Source organism: Lagenorhynchus albirostris, chromosome 16 (genome assembly GCF_949774975.1).
Source record: "Lagenorhynchus albirostris chromosome 16, mLagAlb1.1, whole genome shotgun sequence".
Classification (NCBI taxonomy): Eukaryota; Metazoa; Chordata; class Mammalia; order Artiodactyla; family Delphinidae; genus Lagenorhynchus; species Lagenorhynchus albirostris.
The window spans coordinates 8,291,173-8,309,777 of record NC_083110.1 but is presented as its reverse complement, the minus strand read 5'-3'; the positions used below and the strand labels follow the sequence as shown (position 1 = coordinate 8,309,777).

The 18,605-nt window shown below is 40.2% G+C and overlaps 1 protein-coding gene across 1 annotated transcript in view; it reads right to left on the bottom strand.

Moving 5' to 3' along the window:
• Window positions 1-18,605, bottom strand: part of RYR2 (ryanodine receptor 2) — a 542,915-nt gene that overhangs the window by 395,574 nt on the left and 128,736 nt on the right. Inside the window, exons 9-10 of the mRNA XM_060126891.1 lie at window positions 15,371-15,470; window positions 14,566-14,662 (exon numbers count right to left, since the gene is read on the bottom strand). Of these exons, the coding sequence (XP_059982874.1) occupies window positions 14,566-14,662; window positions 15,371-15,470 (197 nt within the window). The remainder of the gene's footprint in view (window positions 1-14,565; window positions 14,663-15,370; window positions 15,471-18,605) is intronic.

Genomic DNA, 18,605 nt, shown 5'->3' with positions numbered 1-18,605 from the left:
TTATTTAATTTTTTTTTAAATATTTATATATTAGGAGAAAATATACTAGGACTATACTAGGAAGAAAATGAAGAGGATGATTATAAAATTTAGCCACTTTTATGCTTTTCTTTTGTTTTGAAAAATATCACATTTTACTAGATTGGCAGGTTGGCAGTTACTTTCTTTAAGCACTTTTAAGCTTACCTCCAATGTCTCCAATTGTCTCTTACTTGAAGTGAGCTGTAAATCTTACTGTTGTCCCCTTAAAGATATCACGTCTTTTTTCTATCCGTTTTTAAGTGTTTAATTTTGTGTTTACTTTTCAGTACTTTTAGTCTGATGTAAGTGTGGTTTCTTTTCATTTGTCTTACTTAGGGTTCATAGTTCTTGAATCTGTGGCTTGATATACTTAGTCAGTTGTGGAGAATTCTTAAGCAACTGTATTAAACATTGCCTGTGCCTTGTGTACTTGCAAGCACTCTTTTTCTTGTTCTCTGTCTCCCTCCTGCTTTCCTTCTCCTGCTGCCTCCTTCTCTTCTCTATCCTTTTATTTTGGAACTCCAATACATGTATGATAGACCATTCATTATTTACCATGTATTTCATATGCTCTTTTTCATATTTCCCAATCTTTTGACTATCAGTGTTTCAGTATTAGGTCAGAATATTTCTTCTGACATTACTTCCAGTTCAATAATTCTCTTTTCAGCTATGTCGAAGCTGATATTAAATCTATCTGTTCTAATATCAGTTATTTTAATTTTCAGTTTTAGAATGTCTATATGACCCCTTCTTATAGTTACCAGTTCTCCACCAAATTTATTCACCTGGTCTTTTAATTCTTAGATAATAATCATAAATATTTTAAATTCTACTTGTGATAGCACTATTATCTGTGTATCTATGACCTGTATGCCTTTTTCTATAGTGTGTTTGCCTTTGCTTTTCAGGTGGGTCCTATCTTATATGCCTGTGCTGTATAACAAAGAATTTGGCTGACCCATGCCCCTGGTTCCTAGAAGGGAGATTCTAAACCCTTGAATTTCCCAAGTGATGTAAGAGACTATGTTTTTCATGAGCCTCTTAGATCACACCTTCATTTATGGTAATGGGGGCACTCGTCGTGGGCCCCCAGATAGCTTCAGTAAGAGGGTTGGCCATGCTGGAAAGCCAAATCAGATGACCAGAGGGTTGGAAGTTTGATCCAGCCTGACCTCTGAGGAGTGAAAGTGTGGTAGAGATTAATTAAATAATTGAGTACATGATTGAGCTCAAACACTCCTACATAACAAAACCCCAAGAAAAACACTCTAGGACAAAAGCTTGACTGAACTTCCTGGATGATGGACACGATGATGTGCCAGGAGGGTAAGATGTCTTGATCCACGGGTACAGGGAAAAGAAACTCTACGTTTGAAACCCTCCCAGACCTCGCCCTATACATAGCTACATCTGGCCCGATTTGCAATCCTTTATAATAAAATTGTAATCGTAAGTACAGCACTTTCCTGAGTTCTTAAATCTAAAGGGGTTATGGGAACCCCCAAATTTGTAGCCAGTTGTACCGCAGTACAGATGGTCTGAGGACCACCCCTCTCCTTGTGGCTGCTGTCTGAGATAAGGGCAGTTTTGTAGGGAACAAAGCCCATGATCTGTATGATCCATTAATTCTGGGGAGTTGGCGCCAGAACTGTACTGCAGTACATCACTCAGGATTGAAACAAAATAGCGTGTTTAATTTTGATTATTAGATACAGCATGTGTAAAACACAGAAATCACTTGAGTTCTTTGTGTTAGTCCCCCAGCCCCCAAAGATGTACTTTTGCTTCTCGCAGGTAAAGTAATCTAGGGGCACCAGCAATCCCACGTCATCTTAATCCAAATGGTAATTAATATTATTTGAGGCTGAGTTGCAATACTTGCAAGGGCTGCTCTATTTCCAGTTCCTCACTGCTTCAAGGGTATAGTTCTTTGAGTTCCCTCCTAAAGGGCCTCTTCTTTGCTGGGTCTTGTACTACCACTTTTGATCCACTTGCACTCTGATGCTTCCAACAGCTCTGCCCCACTTCTGAGCCACTCAGCCACTGCAATCCCCTGGAGAGAAGCAGCTTCCTCAGATGCCGAACTCACTCCTCCGTCTCCTATTTTGGGAACCTGGCTCCACACATTTTCGCTACTTTTTTAGCTCTCAATTATCTTTGAACAGATTTTTGGTTTTTCTCAGAGAGAAACATGGCTTGGAATAACTCATCTACTATTGTTATCACCATCACTTAAAAAAATTCTCTTTAAAATACAATTATTTTCAACTTTCAGTCCATCAAGCTAGTATGGAATTCAAGCACTTATTTTGTTTTGTTTTGTTTTGGTTTTGGTTTGGTTTTTGTGGTACGCAGGCCGCTCACTGTTGTGGCCTCTCCCGTTGCGGAGCACAGGCTCCAGACGCGCAGGCTCAGCGGCCATGGCTCATGGGCCTAGCCACTCCGTGGCATGTGGGATCTTCCCGGACCGGGGCACGAACCCATGTCCCCTGCATCGGCAGGCGGACTCTCAACCACTGCGCCACCAGGGAAGCCCTCAAGCACTTATTATTGTTGCTGGAGTAGTACAGTAATCTCGGACCTTGGGGAGTCAGCCCAGTTCATTTGTTAGATCTTCTAAGCGCAGGGCTCTACTCACATGCTCCTGTCCAGTCTGAGGGCTGATGCTTTCCATTTACTTGAGAGGCTCAGAACATTTTGCTCAAGTGAAAAACCCCACAGCCACTGCCCTCTGAGTCTTGCCACCTCCTGATAAGCCAGGATGAAATGGGGAGTAGCAAGTTCTCAGGGAGCAGAGTACTGGTCAGCCTGAAAGTGGAACTCAGAAAACTCTGCTCCCTCCCCAGTCTCTATGAATGCTTTAAAAACAATTTTTTTAAGATAACCATAGATTCACATGCTGTTGTGAGAATATAGAAAAATCCCTTGAACATCTGTCTGGTTTCCCTTAATAGTAATATTTTTCAACCCTAATATAATAGTTACATATATACATAACCTTAATAGTTAACACGTGTAACTATTATATATGTAATATATATGTAACTAATAGTTATATATGTAATGTAACTATTACATATACATGTAACTATATATTACATATATATGTAACTGTTACCTATATATGTACTATTATATATGTAACTATATTTTAAAACTATAGTATAATAGTTACACATATATGTAACTACACATATATTCAAGTTACATACATATGTAATTGAATATATATATATAACGGTTTTTCAAGGAAGATATTGACTTTGATACAATCCCCTGATCTTATTAAATTTCTCCAGTTTTGCTTATATTCATTTGAGTATGTGTCTGTGTGTGCGTATTAAATTCTATACCATTTTATTAACTGGGTAACTTCCTGGAACCCCATCATTGTAAAGGTCCTACACCACAAGGATGCCTCACATTGCCCTTTTCTAACTAAACCTACCTCCCTCTCGCTCTCCTCTCTTGCTTCCCTCACCCTGGATAACCACTAATCCGTCCTCCAGTTCTAAGATTCATTTCAAAAATGTTATAAACATGGACTCACACGGTATGTGATCTTCTGGGATTGACAATTTTCACTCAGCATAACCGCCGGGAGATCCATCGCAACTGTTATGTATCAATAGGCCGTTCCTTTCTATTGCCAAGCAGCATCCCATGCTATGGTTGTACTGCAGATTGGATAACCATTCCCTGGATGAAGGACATCTGGGCTGATTCCAGTTTTCGGCTATTACAAATAAAGCTGCTTTACACTAAGTATTTGTGAAGACGTATTTTTGTGAACACAGTTTTTGTTTCTTTGAGATAAACACCCAGAAATGCAATTGCTACGTCGTATGGCAGTGCATGTTTAGTTTTTTAAGCAACTGTCAAAATGTTCCCCAGAGCGGCTATACCATTTACAAGCAATTTATGAGCGATCCAGTTTCCCTGCATCCTCACCAACATTTGGTTATCAGTATTTTGTTTTGTTTTAGCCATTCTGATAAGTGTGTAGTGATAGCACCTGGTGGCCTTGTATTTCCACCATCGCTAATGACGCTGAACATCTTTCCCTGTGCTTACTTGCAATCTGTATGCCCTTTCAGTGAAACCACCGTCCATGTTTTGCAACCATTTTCTAATTAGGTTGTTTGCTACTGTTGAGCTTTGAGAGTTCTTTCTGTATTTTCAGATTATTTGTCCTTTGTTGGACATACGATTTGCAAATATCTTTGGCCAGTCTATAACTTATCTTTTCATCCTCTTCACAGGGACTTTCACAGAATAAAATTTTCTCATTTTGATGAGATCAATTTATTAATGTTTTCCTTTCATGGACATGTTTCTGATGTCAAGTTATAAACTCTATGCTCTCAAAGATTTTTTCCTAAATGTGTTATCGTTTTATGTTTTACATTTAAGCCCATGATCCATCTGAATTAGATTTCATGTAAAGTGTGAGGTCTGGGCTGTGGTTCATGTATTTCTGGCTTATGGGCGTCCATTTGCTCCATGTGTGTTCTGAGTCTGTGGCAAAATCCTTTCTTCTCTTCTTTTTCTGTCAGAGGGAACCTCTCTCCCCCTGTGTGCAAGACACTAAGCATAACGACCTCCTTGGATTTAGTCTTTAGGGAATAAAAGTCAGGAAGGGAAGTGCCTTCTAGAAAAGTTCAGCTTTCTGCCAACTCTCAAACCTCCCCTGAGGAGAAAGTGCACTGGGACTGCTAGCTGCTTAAGTGGAGAAAAATAATAGGAAAAATACTGGGAGAAAACATACGTTAACATCACAAAAATTCCCTCGCAGGCAAAAGTTTGGCATGTTGGCAAGTATGTGAGTTTTCTCTGAAAAAATCCATAACATACATCATACTGTCAAAATATCCACAAACCACCCCACCAGTTTGTTTAAATCACTGTCTTCAAGGCTCAGACTCCTACTGTAGGAATAGGGATTCTTCCCTGTGGAGTGACGTGAAGTCAAGATGCTTCCAATAGAGAAGGCTCTTAGCCAAGGATGTGGGACTCATAGGCCTCAAAATAGTGTTCTGTTCATTCAGGTTGGTCGGCTGGCTGGTTTCTGCCCCTCCCGGAATCGCAAGCAGACAATAATCTTTTAGGAGTCACTGAAATCCTACAAACGGGGACCTCAAACCCCTCTGAATTAACCAGAGCAGTTCTCAATGCATGCATCCCACTGCTCTCCTTAAACAACCTACAAGGAAGTGCATGACTTTTTTTCTCCATTAATTTCTTTCACAAACACAAAACAATCAGCATTTGTGTGCAGATTCCCATATATTTGTCACTCTATGAAAGGGGTACAGAAATGAATGATACAATCCTGGCTGAAAACTAAACAGAAGAGATGAACACACACACCAGTAAAGATAATAAATGGCAGTATGTGATATACGCCATTTACCTGGGGCAGTTAAAGACACAGACAATTCTACTACCAACACGTCCTCAACCAAATTAAGTTCCGTGTGGTAATGTGTTACCAGACCCTGGATGTTGAGGATTCACCTATGAATCCTTTGAAAAACAGAAAAATTTCTCACACACCATTTCCATTGAGAGTTGATACTGAATGGCAGGTTCCAAACAATTCTGGGGAAGAGAAGCTTGTTCTACTAACTTACAGGCTGGCGAAAGTATCACCTCAAAATCAAAGGTCAGCACAGATTCCTCCTTGTCTAATCCTCCTCGACGGGTAGAATAGTAAGATACGTTTTCTACGATCTCATTTTTTTATAGCCAGCACACATCGAAATGCCTAGAACATACAAGCCCTCAATAAGCATTAAAGGAATTGAAAAATAGACCCAGGATTAAAAGATTATTGCAAAGAGAAATTATAAGTGTTTCCGTTTACACATTTTCTCAGTAGGATTTCTGCTTGCACACCAGTCTACTACGTAAGGGCCTAAGAGAGTGTTTAGCTGAGCAGCTAAGCCCCAGGCAAGCTCCCAGGAACCTCTTCACAGTATCAGAGAAATCAAAAGTATATGCCTATGCAACATTTAGAGGAGCATCACATATTTACTCAGGACTGAGTCTGTGATATTTCTATTCAAGTTGCTGCACAAGGGGAAATAGGTATTGAGACAGGACACGGATGGGCCTCAGGCTGAGCAGTTTCTCCCCTGTGGACAGAAACTCCATAACAGCAAAAACTCCATAAAAGCAGGATGATAGAGGAGGCTGGGCCCTGCCCAGATCAAAGACCACATATTCCTCACCCTCGAAGTCAAGGAGACCTTCCTGACTACACACGCACAGGAAGGCTCCTTGGAGGTCAAAAAGGGAGGCGGCGCCACCCCACGGTAAGTGATGCCAACTACCCACAGGCCTCTTTGCTGGAATCCATCTTGGCTAAGAGATGCGCACGCACACAGAGGAGGACCCTGAGGTAGACCAAATACGGACTCAGAACCAGGCAAAGCAAGATGACTGGTCAAAGGAAATGCGGAAGAAATGCCCCACAACAGTGATTCAAACTACCACAAGGGTGCGACTCTCTCTCTCTGAGCCACCCGTGTGGCTATCCACACGTACTGTACTCTTTTTCCTCCTAATAAACACTTTACTTGCTTCACTCTTTCCACCTCTATGTGGAAATTCATTTCTACGCAGCTGATGGGCCAGGGCCTTGTCGCTGGCCACTGGTCCCTGGTGGTCTAGTGATTAGGATTCAGCTCTCACTGCCGCTGCCCAACCTCAATCTCTGGCCGGGAACTGAAATCCTGCTTCAAGCCGCTGCAGGCCGAGGCCACCCAAGATCAGTATGTTTTGAGATGTCACGTCTGCATAAAATATAAATGAATAATCGTGGATTAAAAACAATAACATCCTTACACTCCGAATCCGTATTAAAGAGTCGTATAACTAGGACTAGAGCAGAAAAACAACAACGAACATTTGCTACTTTTACTTTTCACTCCGTAGGGAATATAACACAGCCACAAAGGAATCTGGAAATTTAAAAAAGAGGAAGCTTTTCTTTTCTTCCTGAAAGATATTGCTTACACCTAGATTAAGTTAAGAAACTAAACGTGGACCAGTAAAAATGGTCTTAAATTTTCACTGAGAAAATAACTGGGAGATTTCTCTTTCTCAATGTTGATTTTTAATCTATTGTCTCTTCCCAGTCACTCATTTTCAGTGCATCCAACACCTCAATTGGTTTTTTTTTTCATTTTTACTCTTATCCGGTGGCTCCAATCTCTGTGAATATGTTTAATCCTTTGCCTTCAAAGCTTGTATTTTGGAAAACTGTGCCTTCTAGCCCAGTCGTTCCTTGAGAGTGCGGCTCTAGACCAAGTCAGGCTGCTAAATGATGACAGGCTGAAGCAAGGCCAGGGTGCTCTCTGCAATCAGCAGGGAGGTTAAGTTTAGGGGAAAGACTGCATCTCTCTCCAGGGAGAAGAGGCAAAGAAGAAAAAAATAGCTCTCCTTCATGTGCCTACTCTTGTAGCAAAACTATTTGGGAAACCTGTCCTATCCCCAGATGCAGGCTAAAGAGGTATACACAGGACACGAAGAGAAGGAAGGAAAGTTCTTATATGATAACTTGACTGTTTTGGAGTAAAACAGCGCAGGCTCAGAAGCTTGCGCCGAGGTAGGTGACTGAGGGCATACAAACCCTGCGGGGTATTAGTCATCCGATTGTGTACGTAGACATAAACCACGCCTGTCCTTCTAAGCCAGACAGAGAGACACTTAATTCATTAGATCAAATCCATCTCATGCCTTATCAATTATTCACAAGTAAAGCTCACTGAATCATAATATTAAAAGGGGCGTGAAGGCAAAACTATTGTCATGCATACATAAGGCATGGCTTTCGCCTGCTGAGTCACATTCTGGAAAGCAAATGTAGCATTTATTTCCAGACACTGTCAGAAACAATGACTTAATGGTCCTGAGTTTGAAAGGAACAAGACAGAGCAAGTATATGCCAAGAGTAATGCCTGGTAAGATGGAAACAGGACAACTTCTCTATCCACACTCAAGCCTGCCTGTGCTCGCTCGTCTCGCTCTCGCTCTCGCTCTCGCTCTCGCTCTCTCATACACACACGCGCACACACACACACACACCATCAGGTGTATTTTATCTATGCATGCATGGGTATGTGTGTGCATTTATAAACAAGCATATTTAAGTTTTTATTGTTACATATCCCCACTAGAATGTAAACTCCTTGAGAAAAGAGACTTTGTATCTTTTTTGATACTAACAACCCCAGCACTCAGAACATGGTGGTCATTCCACAGATTTTTATTAAATGAATAAAATTACCTATGAGCTATGTGGTAAAAACTGTTTTAACGTACAAATGATGCTTTTCAAAAAACGTTCCCCTAATACCGGTTTCCACATCAGAGATCTCACATAATAATTCTGAATAACACTCCCCTAACTCGTCTTTCTTAAAACTTATTAATTTAAAAGTATGACATACTTAATTCAGGTAGTGCATAGTTAATCCATTAGTAAGCGTGTGTGCACATAAGTAAACGCCTTTGTTGACATTTTATTGTATTCCGTAAAAATGGATGGAAGTAATAAGGTGCAATCTTAAGGAATCTAGAACAGAAAACACTCCCCATATAAAAGACTTCATGCTTGAAATGAAAACTGATAATCAAATTTCAAGGCTCCAGAATGAATCTTTTTTTAAAGCAATAATTTAAAAGCTGTGTGGCATCCGACAGATCTCTTGCCAAGTACCAGAACTTGTTTCTCCTTAATTTATCCCATCTCACTATTTGAAAAGTTTGAAAAAGAACAAAGAAATTACAATTCTACAGTTAACGTTCCGTGCATTTCTCCCTTTCCCCCGCCTGCTCACAACATCTATAGATGATAATTTTACGACTTTTATTGTTGTTTAGACCAGTTGTATACTGGTAATTTTAGAGTCACACATCTTTCTGGAAAAATCTCAAGAAATTTAAAATCAAACCATAGTGATGCCTTACGTCACGAACATGTCAGAGTTCAATCCGTAAAAGCAACATGAGCAGGAAGTGTGGGGAAAATATATGTTTAATTTAACTTTGGTAGGCTTCATTCTCCAATTCAATTCCACTTAACTGAATGGGACAATATATGCTATTCATTCTGGGGGTCTGGTTAACACTCCCATGACAATGCACAGGAGACCACATACATATACAGATCTAAGTGTGAAGAGGTAGTTAAAGATCACTTCATCAGAGAGAGAACAGACTTGTGGTTGCCAAGGGTGGGTGGGGATGGTGGGGAGGGATGGAGTGGGAGTTTGGGGTTAGCAGATGCAAACTATTACATATACAATGGATAAACAACAAGGTCCTACTGTAGAGCACAGGGAACTATATTCAATATCCTGCGATAAACCATAATGGAAAAGAATATGAAAAGGAATGTGTACATATGTATAACGGAATCACTGTGCTGTACAGCAGAAACGAACACAACATTGTAAATCAACTATACTTGCGTAAAATAGATTATAAAATAATAATAATAAAAGATCACTGCATCGGTATCTAGAACTACAGTACCCATCACTGAACTGCATTTTCAACTGCTACAATTATAGTTCCATTATGTATATTCAAAACTTGTCATGGGAAGGAGGCATGAGCAGATTGACAAATTCACTTACTAACCCAGCATTTACGACCAAAATGGTCCTAAATTACTCAGAAGCAACTGTCACTTCTGGCCATCTCCTTAATCAATTCCACTACTTCTTGTAACAAACCTGATTTGACTTTAGTTATTTAACTTTAATAACAGAATATAATTGAGTGTAGCCAGATCATAATTAGTGTGAAGAATTATGAGTTAAAAGAAATCTTTATATATTTCCCTGGAACTTCTCCAGCTCTCAGAAAGTCAAATTATTTTTACTTCTTTTTAAAAAATGAATCAAAATACATTTTTAAGGTTATCACTATGTGTTTTTCCCCCAATACAGATTCACATCAATTAAAGAAAGGCTGCCTCCTGGCTGTACCGTCTTTTGCCTTCCCCTCATTCTGTAAGACACTGAAGGGACTTAGCGTGAGGACAGGGGAAGATAAAGAAATTTCTACACACTGATATTAAGAAGACTTGAAGGAATAAAGGGCTCTATAAATGTAAAATTTAAGGAATTACTTTTATCAGTACATGCAAAAAATTGTTCAATCTCACTGTGTAATCAAGACATAGATAACTTTCAGTCTTAAGCAACATCCCTCAGGCTCCTGTTGCCTATTTCTGACTCATTTTCTCCCTCAAGTCATGAGGGAGAAAGGGATGTCATGAGGCATGTCAAGTCTGACATCCATTTTAATCTAATTTCACCCGTGTAAACACGCCGTACAAGGGGCACTAAGGATGTGTTCTTACTGACATCACTACCTAGAAAGAGCTGCAATGTGTTGATCTGAATACATATTGAGATTAATGTGACACAGAAATGAGTAACATTAAATCAAGAATAATACAGGACGGGGGACAGGAGCAGCCTTCAATATGCATGCAATGGGAAAGCGGGCCCAGACCAATACCAAAATGTCTTTGACATTTCCCCTAGTTTTCTCTGTAATAACCAGCAATGTAAAGAATTACAGCAATGTAATAACAACCAGCAGGAGAGATGATCATACTAAGCGAAGTAAGTCAGACAGAGAAAGACAAATACTGTACGCTATCACTTACATGTGGAATCTACAAAAATGACACAAATGAACTTATTTACAAAACAGAAAGAGACTCACAGACTTAGGAAACAAACTTATGGTTACCAAAGGGGAAAGACGGCAGGCAAGGATAAATTAGGAGGTTAAGCTTAACATATACACACTACTGTATATAACATAGATAACCAACAAGGGCCTACTGTATAGCACAGGGAACTCTACTCAACATCCTGTAATAACCTATATGGGAAAAGAATCTGAAAAAGAATAGATATATGTATAACTGATTCACTTTGCTGTACACCTGAAACTAACACAACATTGTAAATCAACTATACTCCAATTTAAAATTAAAAAAACAAATAAAAGGCATCCCCCAAAACAACCAATTAGCAGGAAATCTGCTCTGTAAGTATCATTTTTAATAAAACCCTGTATGTCTTTAACATACAGACTCTCTAATGTGCAGGAGAGGTGCAGGAGAGGTGGAAAACTGCAGTCATTGCCCGCGAGCTTAGTCTAAGAAATCTGGGATCTATCCGACGCTGAATATTCTCATTTGGAAATGAAAAAACCCAACTGTTAAAAACTATGCTCATCCATTCCTGGCTTCTAAAGCTTAGCAAGAAGGAGGACCCTTCCCCACCTCTCACCTGCCACATTCATTTCAAAACAGAAGAGGGTTTTCTTTGATATAGTTGAGCGTCTCTTCCCCTAAAATCTACGCTCTACCATACTTTCACCCGCATGCCCAGGGTCCCTCAAACGTTCCCATATCTGACTAAACGCTGCTCTTCTGTCTAAACAATAGTGATAAGGTAACAACAACAATAATACATTTGTTGATCTCTTCATATGCATCAAGGTTTTACATGCATTTTCCTACTGAACCTTCACAACAATCCCATGAAGTAACAGATAACATTTAAGCCGCATTTCACAGAGGAGAAAAATCATGTTTAAAGAAATTAAGTCACACAACTGTTAGTGGCAGAGGCGAGGCCCAAGCCCAGGTCTACAGCCCATTCTCTTAATTACAAATCTCTCCAGTGTCTGTAGAAAGAGCACGTGGGCTCAAAGAATCACTTCGTTTCAAGTGTTTCGCTTAACAAGTCAGAGACTAAAGATCCAAAAGACTATGGCACAACCTCGTTCTGCTCCTAAGTCTCGATGATGATATTATATCACTGAACGCATCTACACCCCAAGCCTCCTTTGGGTTCCATAACGAACTTCCCTGGCTCTCCTCTTAACTACCATTCTGCCTCTCTTGTGCCTTTTCTTCACCTGTCAGTGTCCTAAATATCAGCCTTATCTAGGATTCCATCCTCAGCTTCCTCTCTAGTTAGTCTATTCCAAGGTTTTGCAGCCTTTTAAAGCAATGCCCAACTTGCTAAACGTAACACTCTAGTCACTGTTCCTCCCTCTCTACCTAGGGCTCCCCTTCTTTCAACTACCCCCTGTGCACTTGTGATTTATATCCAACCCAAGCTTTGTGTAAGTTAAAGACTCAAAAATTCCAATTTCCCATAGACCCTTTATTTTACTTCCCATAGACCCTCTGTACTCACCAGTGTCCAAAATCTCACTCAGTCCTTTGTATCACATCTGTCCATCTCCTACAATCTTTAACACCATCTCTCTTCCCTAGAGTCAGAAACTCTAGGGAGTTTCTTGCCCTTAAATCTGATACATTCTCTCACCGACCACACAGAGTTCATCCTTAAACGAGTCAATCTGACCTGAAATGTTTCTGGGCCAGGCTGTCCTATTCTAACGGCCACTCTCCAGGATAAGCTTCTCCTTTGCTCTCACATGAATGACTTCATCGGCCTTCTCCGAGTTGGCTTCCCTGCTCCAGAATCTCTCCACCTCCGATCTAAGTTCTTGTTCGTCAGAGACACTCTTTTCAAAGAGACCTGACCACGTCACCCCTCCCCACACACTCCTTCCCAACCATCTCAGGGTAACAGCCAACCCGTGGGAATGGCACTAATGAGCCTTCAGAAACTACAAACAGAACTACCATATGACCCAGCAATCCCGCTACTGGGCACACACCCCGAGAAAACCATAATTCAAAAAGAGTCATGTACCAAAATGTTCACTGCAGCTCTATTTACAATAGCCAGGAGATGGAAGCAACCTAAGTGTCCATCATCAGATGAATGGATAAAGAAGATGTGGCACATATATACAATGGAATATTACTCAGCCATAAAAAGAAATGAAATTGAGTTATTTGAGGTGAGGTGGATGGACCTAGAGTCTGTCATGCAGAGTGAAGTAAGTCATAAAGAGAAAGACAAGTACCGTATGCTAACACAAATATACGGAATTTAAGGGAAAAAAATGTCATGAAGAACCTAGGGGTAAGACAGGAATAAAGACACAGACCTACTAGAGAATGGACTTGAGGATACGGGGAGGGGGAAGGGTAAGCTGGGACAAAGTGAGAGAGTGGCATGGACATATATACACTACCAAATGTAAGATAGATAGCTAGTGGGAAGCAGCCGCACAGCACAGGGAGACCAGCTCGGTGCTTTGTGACCACCTAGAGGGGTGGGATAGGGAGGGTGGGAGGGAGGGAGACACGAGAGGGAAGAGATATGGGGATATATCTATACGTATAGCTGATTCACTTTGTTATAAAGCAGAAACTAACACACCACTGTAAAGCAATTATACTCCAATAAAGATGGAAAAAAAAAAAAGAGCTGACCAAGTTTCCATGTCTAGTTTCCATGCTTCTTCCACCCTGCCCCTCATCAGTCAGGAATAACTGCAATTCCCAGTATACACTGCATCCCTCTGAGTCTTCTGTTTGGAATTAATTCCTCAGATAAACCGTCTTTTGAATTCCCTCTCATCTTTTCTATAAACCCTATCAACACACCGTTAACATCTTCTTCCTAACCTAGTAAAAGCAGCACTTTTCGTTTAGGGCATTTTTTGAGGCTCTGCATTTCATGCTTCACCATAAGCTAGGTCTACCTGGGGAGAGGTAAGACTAGTACCCAGGTCTCAGAGTGACTCTTCCCAAGGTTAAACAGCTAATTAAAGAAGTACTAACTTTCTAAATGTTCTCTGCATCTTTCTTTAAACTACAAAAATAAATATTTACCAATAATAGTTATCTAAGTGATACGCTAATATTATGAGAAACCTCCACTAAAAGACTTAAAGCCACGTAATAAATCACCCGGATCATGCCTTCTCTCCCAATAATCGCTTATTTATGCATTGCACTTACCATATTCATCCATGAATTCGTGAGGCAAAATGGAACATTCAAATCACCCTCAATATTTTTATGGTTTTGTATTATTTGTGCACTTTTCCCCATGATCCAGGCTACTGCCATCTTGGCCCAATGCCAAATAATATTAACATAAGAGAGATTAAAATCACATAAAATATTAGGGAAAGTGCTCCATTTTATTATCTATCTCAGTAAATGGGAGGTAACAGGAAAAGGTCCTAAACCTCTGGGCAATCTGAGAAGTCTGAAACTGAACTGGAGACTAAACATTCCAGAAAGAGGATTCATCAAAACGAATGAACATTTCACGAAGGTTTAAGTAAGTGAATGTGTTCATTCCTCCCACTCAGTTTATTGTATTCACTGCTTCTCACCATGTTTTAATTATACAAGAATTTTCTGCAACTCTATTCATAGGTAGTCAAAACCATACATGAGAAAAAAACTACAGAGGAGGCCAGCAATGGATCACTTCAGTGGACAGATGAATGACAGTGGCCCACTTTCTCTTATGCTAATGGCCTGAACAGACAAATCCTTAATTTACAAAACTTATATAAAAACAAGAAAATGCAAGGCTCAAGGCGCTGGGCTCAGGTACCAACCTTCGCTGCTCTTCACCGTGTTCTCCTGAAGGGACCGTGAGGCATTCATCCATGTGTCCATGAAGCAACCTGAGGACGTCACCACCAATCAGATACCCTAGAAGGATTGAAACGCAGTCACATTTGAACTGTCATCATCAGATGTTTACAGCTGAACAGATCATTGGCTCCAATCTCCTATGTTCCTAGACAGAGACACAGGAGTCCAGCAAGGCTTAAGTACCTGGCCAAAATCACAGAGACGGATGGTGCCACCTGCCTGCCACCTCTGAGCCCTGGGTTCCCAAGTCCCACAGTTAGTGATGTTCCCACGATTATACATGACCTCAGCCTCATAAAACCCTCCACTAAATATGCAAGCCTGGATAGGCTCAGATTTGAACTTACGTAAGTGAGAACAACCAGAACACACAGATATTTCCTGGGAAAACCCTGATGTACAAGCACTGCTGTGATCCAGTTCTAAGTCACACACCCTGGAAGATGAGAAATCTTGACAGTAGCCTGCCTAAGCAATACCCTGAGGCCAAAACACTGGAGAAAATCACCCCTAGAAAGCTAGCATGTAAAACACACACAAAAATAAACTAAAGCTGACGGCAGCATAAAAATAAGAGGAGATAAACCTTCAGACAAACTTCACTTTTAATTAGCAATTCAAATGAGTTTCTTAAATGTTACGTATCTGCATTACAGAATATTTTGACACCAACAGCTCTAATGAATTTACTCATTATCACAATCCCAAAGATGACTGCCAACTCTGCATCGGGGACCAGCCCCCTAATGGAAGTGGAGTTCTCACCTTGGGCTGCTTCACTTCCTGAGCTGATTGGGGCCACGCTCCAGAGGGTCTGCTGGAAAGCGGCGTCCACGTGCAGGCTGCCGTTGCCATAAGACAAGTGCTGCATTAGAAGCAAAAGAAGGCCATCACTACAGGCTCTGGGTAAGTCTCAACACAGAAGTGCTTCTGGCAACTCAAACTGAACGCTGCCAACGTGGGACTGTCCACAGACAGCCTCCGTTGCAATCCCGTCACTCAAAAATGAAGAGACTAGTAGGAAAAAAATTGGAGTTTATATTTGACTTTAGGTATTTTTCAGCTTCCTTCTAAGAGTTACTACTTAAGCCACTAATCCGAAAACACAGATAAAATAGATTTATTTGTGAAAACAGACTATTTTGTTTTAAAGGCTTATTGATGGGCAAATTTGTACAGATAGTAGGCCCTTACCATTAAAATTATAATTAAGTTTTTACCTATCACACTGTGACAGTGTGTTGACAATGAAGTAGGTTAAACCTACTGGACTAATGTGTTAGTTTCATGGGGTCCTTTAGGAACTTTTATCTACAATCTGATGTAATAGCTATTAGATGGCAATATTCCCTAATAGGTATCAAAAACCAAGACAATACATGTCCTTCAAAATTCAGACATTACAAATCTCAGATGTTCCTTCTTAAGTCAAATGTATTAAAAGAACATCATATTTCACACCTTTGAGAGCCATCATTGATGAGTTCTGAAATGATAAGTAAAGAAAAACAAAATTATGAGTACAGACAAATGACTTGCTTATTTCACTAACCATTACCTGGCTGCTGCTAGAATTTCAAACATGCAAAGAACAACCACCTTTTTTCTTGCAGTCATCTGAGTAAACGTCACCAATATTCCTAGAATGTTCCTGCAACACTTTCCAACGCTGATGACGGCCTAAGCTTTTTTTTTTTTTTTTTTTTTTTTTGCGGTACGCGGGCCTCTCACTGCTGTGGCCTCTCCCATTGCGGAGCACAGGCTCTGGACGCGCAGGCTCAGCGGCCATGGCTCACGGGCCCAGCCGCTCCGCGCCATGCGGGATCCTCCCAGACCGGGGCACGAATCCGCGTCCCCTGCATTGGCAGGTGGACTCTCAACCACTACGCCACCAGGGAAGCCCCAGCCTAAGCTTTTAAAGACTTCAATTGCACTAGAACTTTCCCAGATATCTGACCTTCCTAGTTAGACAAACAGCAGTCACGGCATGCAGAAGCACACTGGTATATGCCACAAGCCTTTCAACATCCAAAGGTCTCTTCTGCCTAAATATACTAATCTCATGTCACCGGCATAGGGAGGCATTTCGTTTTCTTTCTCTTAAAAACAAAACCCAAGACATTTGTGACATTTGACATATATGTAATTATCTTATCAGCAACTTTCCAATCGATAAGATTAAAAGTGGCTGCTTCAGGTTTAGCAATAACCTGCTTACCCCTCTCCCATCTCAACCAGCTGTCTGTCTTTTTATGACCTCCTTTCTACCTGGACTTGTCCTTCTTATGCAAAAATCCGGCTAAGATGTCTTTATTGAATTAATTTCTTCCCTAATATATTAAAACTCTTTAACTATTTACAAATAAATCATATGCCATCTGCTTCCACAAACAAGAAAAATATATTTTTCTTCATAGCTCTTATCACAATGGGATCATTTAGTGTATTTTTTATTCTCCCTCTTGTAAGCTGACACAGGCTCACAACTGTATCCCTAGCATCTAGCAAGGTTACTCAATAAAGAAGTATGTGCAGAAGTGAACCAAACCTTTAAAATCAAAGTAGGATAAACTTTAAAAAAATATTTTAAGTTATTCCTTAAATGTTCCTATTTCAATGACCTGAGCCAAAATAACAGCACAAACACACCAAAAAAAAAAAAAAAAAGAAACCTGTAAAACCATATGGATTTTATCAAACCATCAGAAGACGATTCAAAATACCAATGCTTATATTTTTACTTTTGAATTCAAGTGAAAGCTCATGCCATATTACGATAAATAGATTTGTTCATTCATCCTTGTTCATTGCATATACTACGTATAAAGCATTGTGCTAAACATTAATAGAACACATTCCCCACCATGAGGGTGCTTGTAAGCTAGAAAGGTAAGTAAAATATATCCACAAAATGCTGTGAGTCAGTGTTTTGAAAATATTAGCTGAATTGTAATCAAAGTGCTACAGGAATTGAGAGAAAAGAACACTTGGACCAGCCTCACTGGAACACAGTTCATTGTCCTGGGCTTCAGGACAGGTGGTATTTCCACAGGAGAGACAGGGTTCCATGTGGGACGAGGCATTTGAAGAGCCAGTAGGATCATTTGGCCTGAGCGTCACATTTATATACTTAGAGATGCTGTCTCCAAAAGTTTGTACATACACTGAATTTGCGTATGTGTATTAATAATGTTAATGTGCTAAGTGTAGATATTTTTTAAAAAAATACCAAAACTTTTATAAACTACTTTGGAGATTTTCATTCTTAATACACCAGAAACCTTGTAATTGTTAAGTGACCTGGGCTTTTTTGGTGCTGTAGGCTCTAATAAGGGAAATGGTACCCAAAGGGGCAGAGATACGGGAACATACGGCACAGCAGAGAGTTTCATCTTTGGGGCTTACAGCATATACTTAGAAAGAGAGTGAGAGATAGGCCTGCAGACATAGCAGGTGTCAGATCAAGGACCTTATAGGCAATAAGGAACTACTGCAGTGAAAAAACAACGGGAGGGGGGGAGGACGAAAATGCAATCTTCAAATCATATCTAAGCCTAAAGGTACACAATAAATATAACCATAAAAAAAGGAAAATTTCAGTCTGTTGGAGAAAGTAAAAAAAAAAGTCCTTAAGATCATATTACACCATTTAAAGTTATCTAAATCATGTCCACTCTTCTCAAGAAAATATTCTCTAGGCATAACTATTTCGGACGCTTCTATTTAATTTTGCCACTTAAGCAACAAAGGGAAATCTGAGTAAGAACCACACAGGCTTGTGATGGTAAATATTCAGAATGCAGTAACAATTTCAGTTACTGACACTAACTAAGATGGGTTATCCTTAAAGCCCAAACAGATGTTGTCAGAGGTTGAAAGCAAAGCTGGCCTTAGGCTGAAACATGTAACTGCTCTAAAATTTACACACCCACCAGGAGCACTGCAGGTACTTTGGGGAGCGATCTGCTCTCTCCTATCACCTTGATTCTCATGTTAGTGA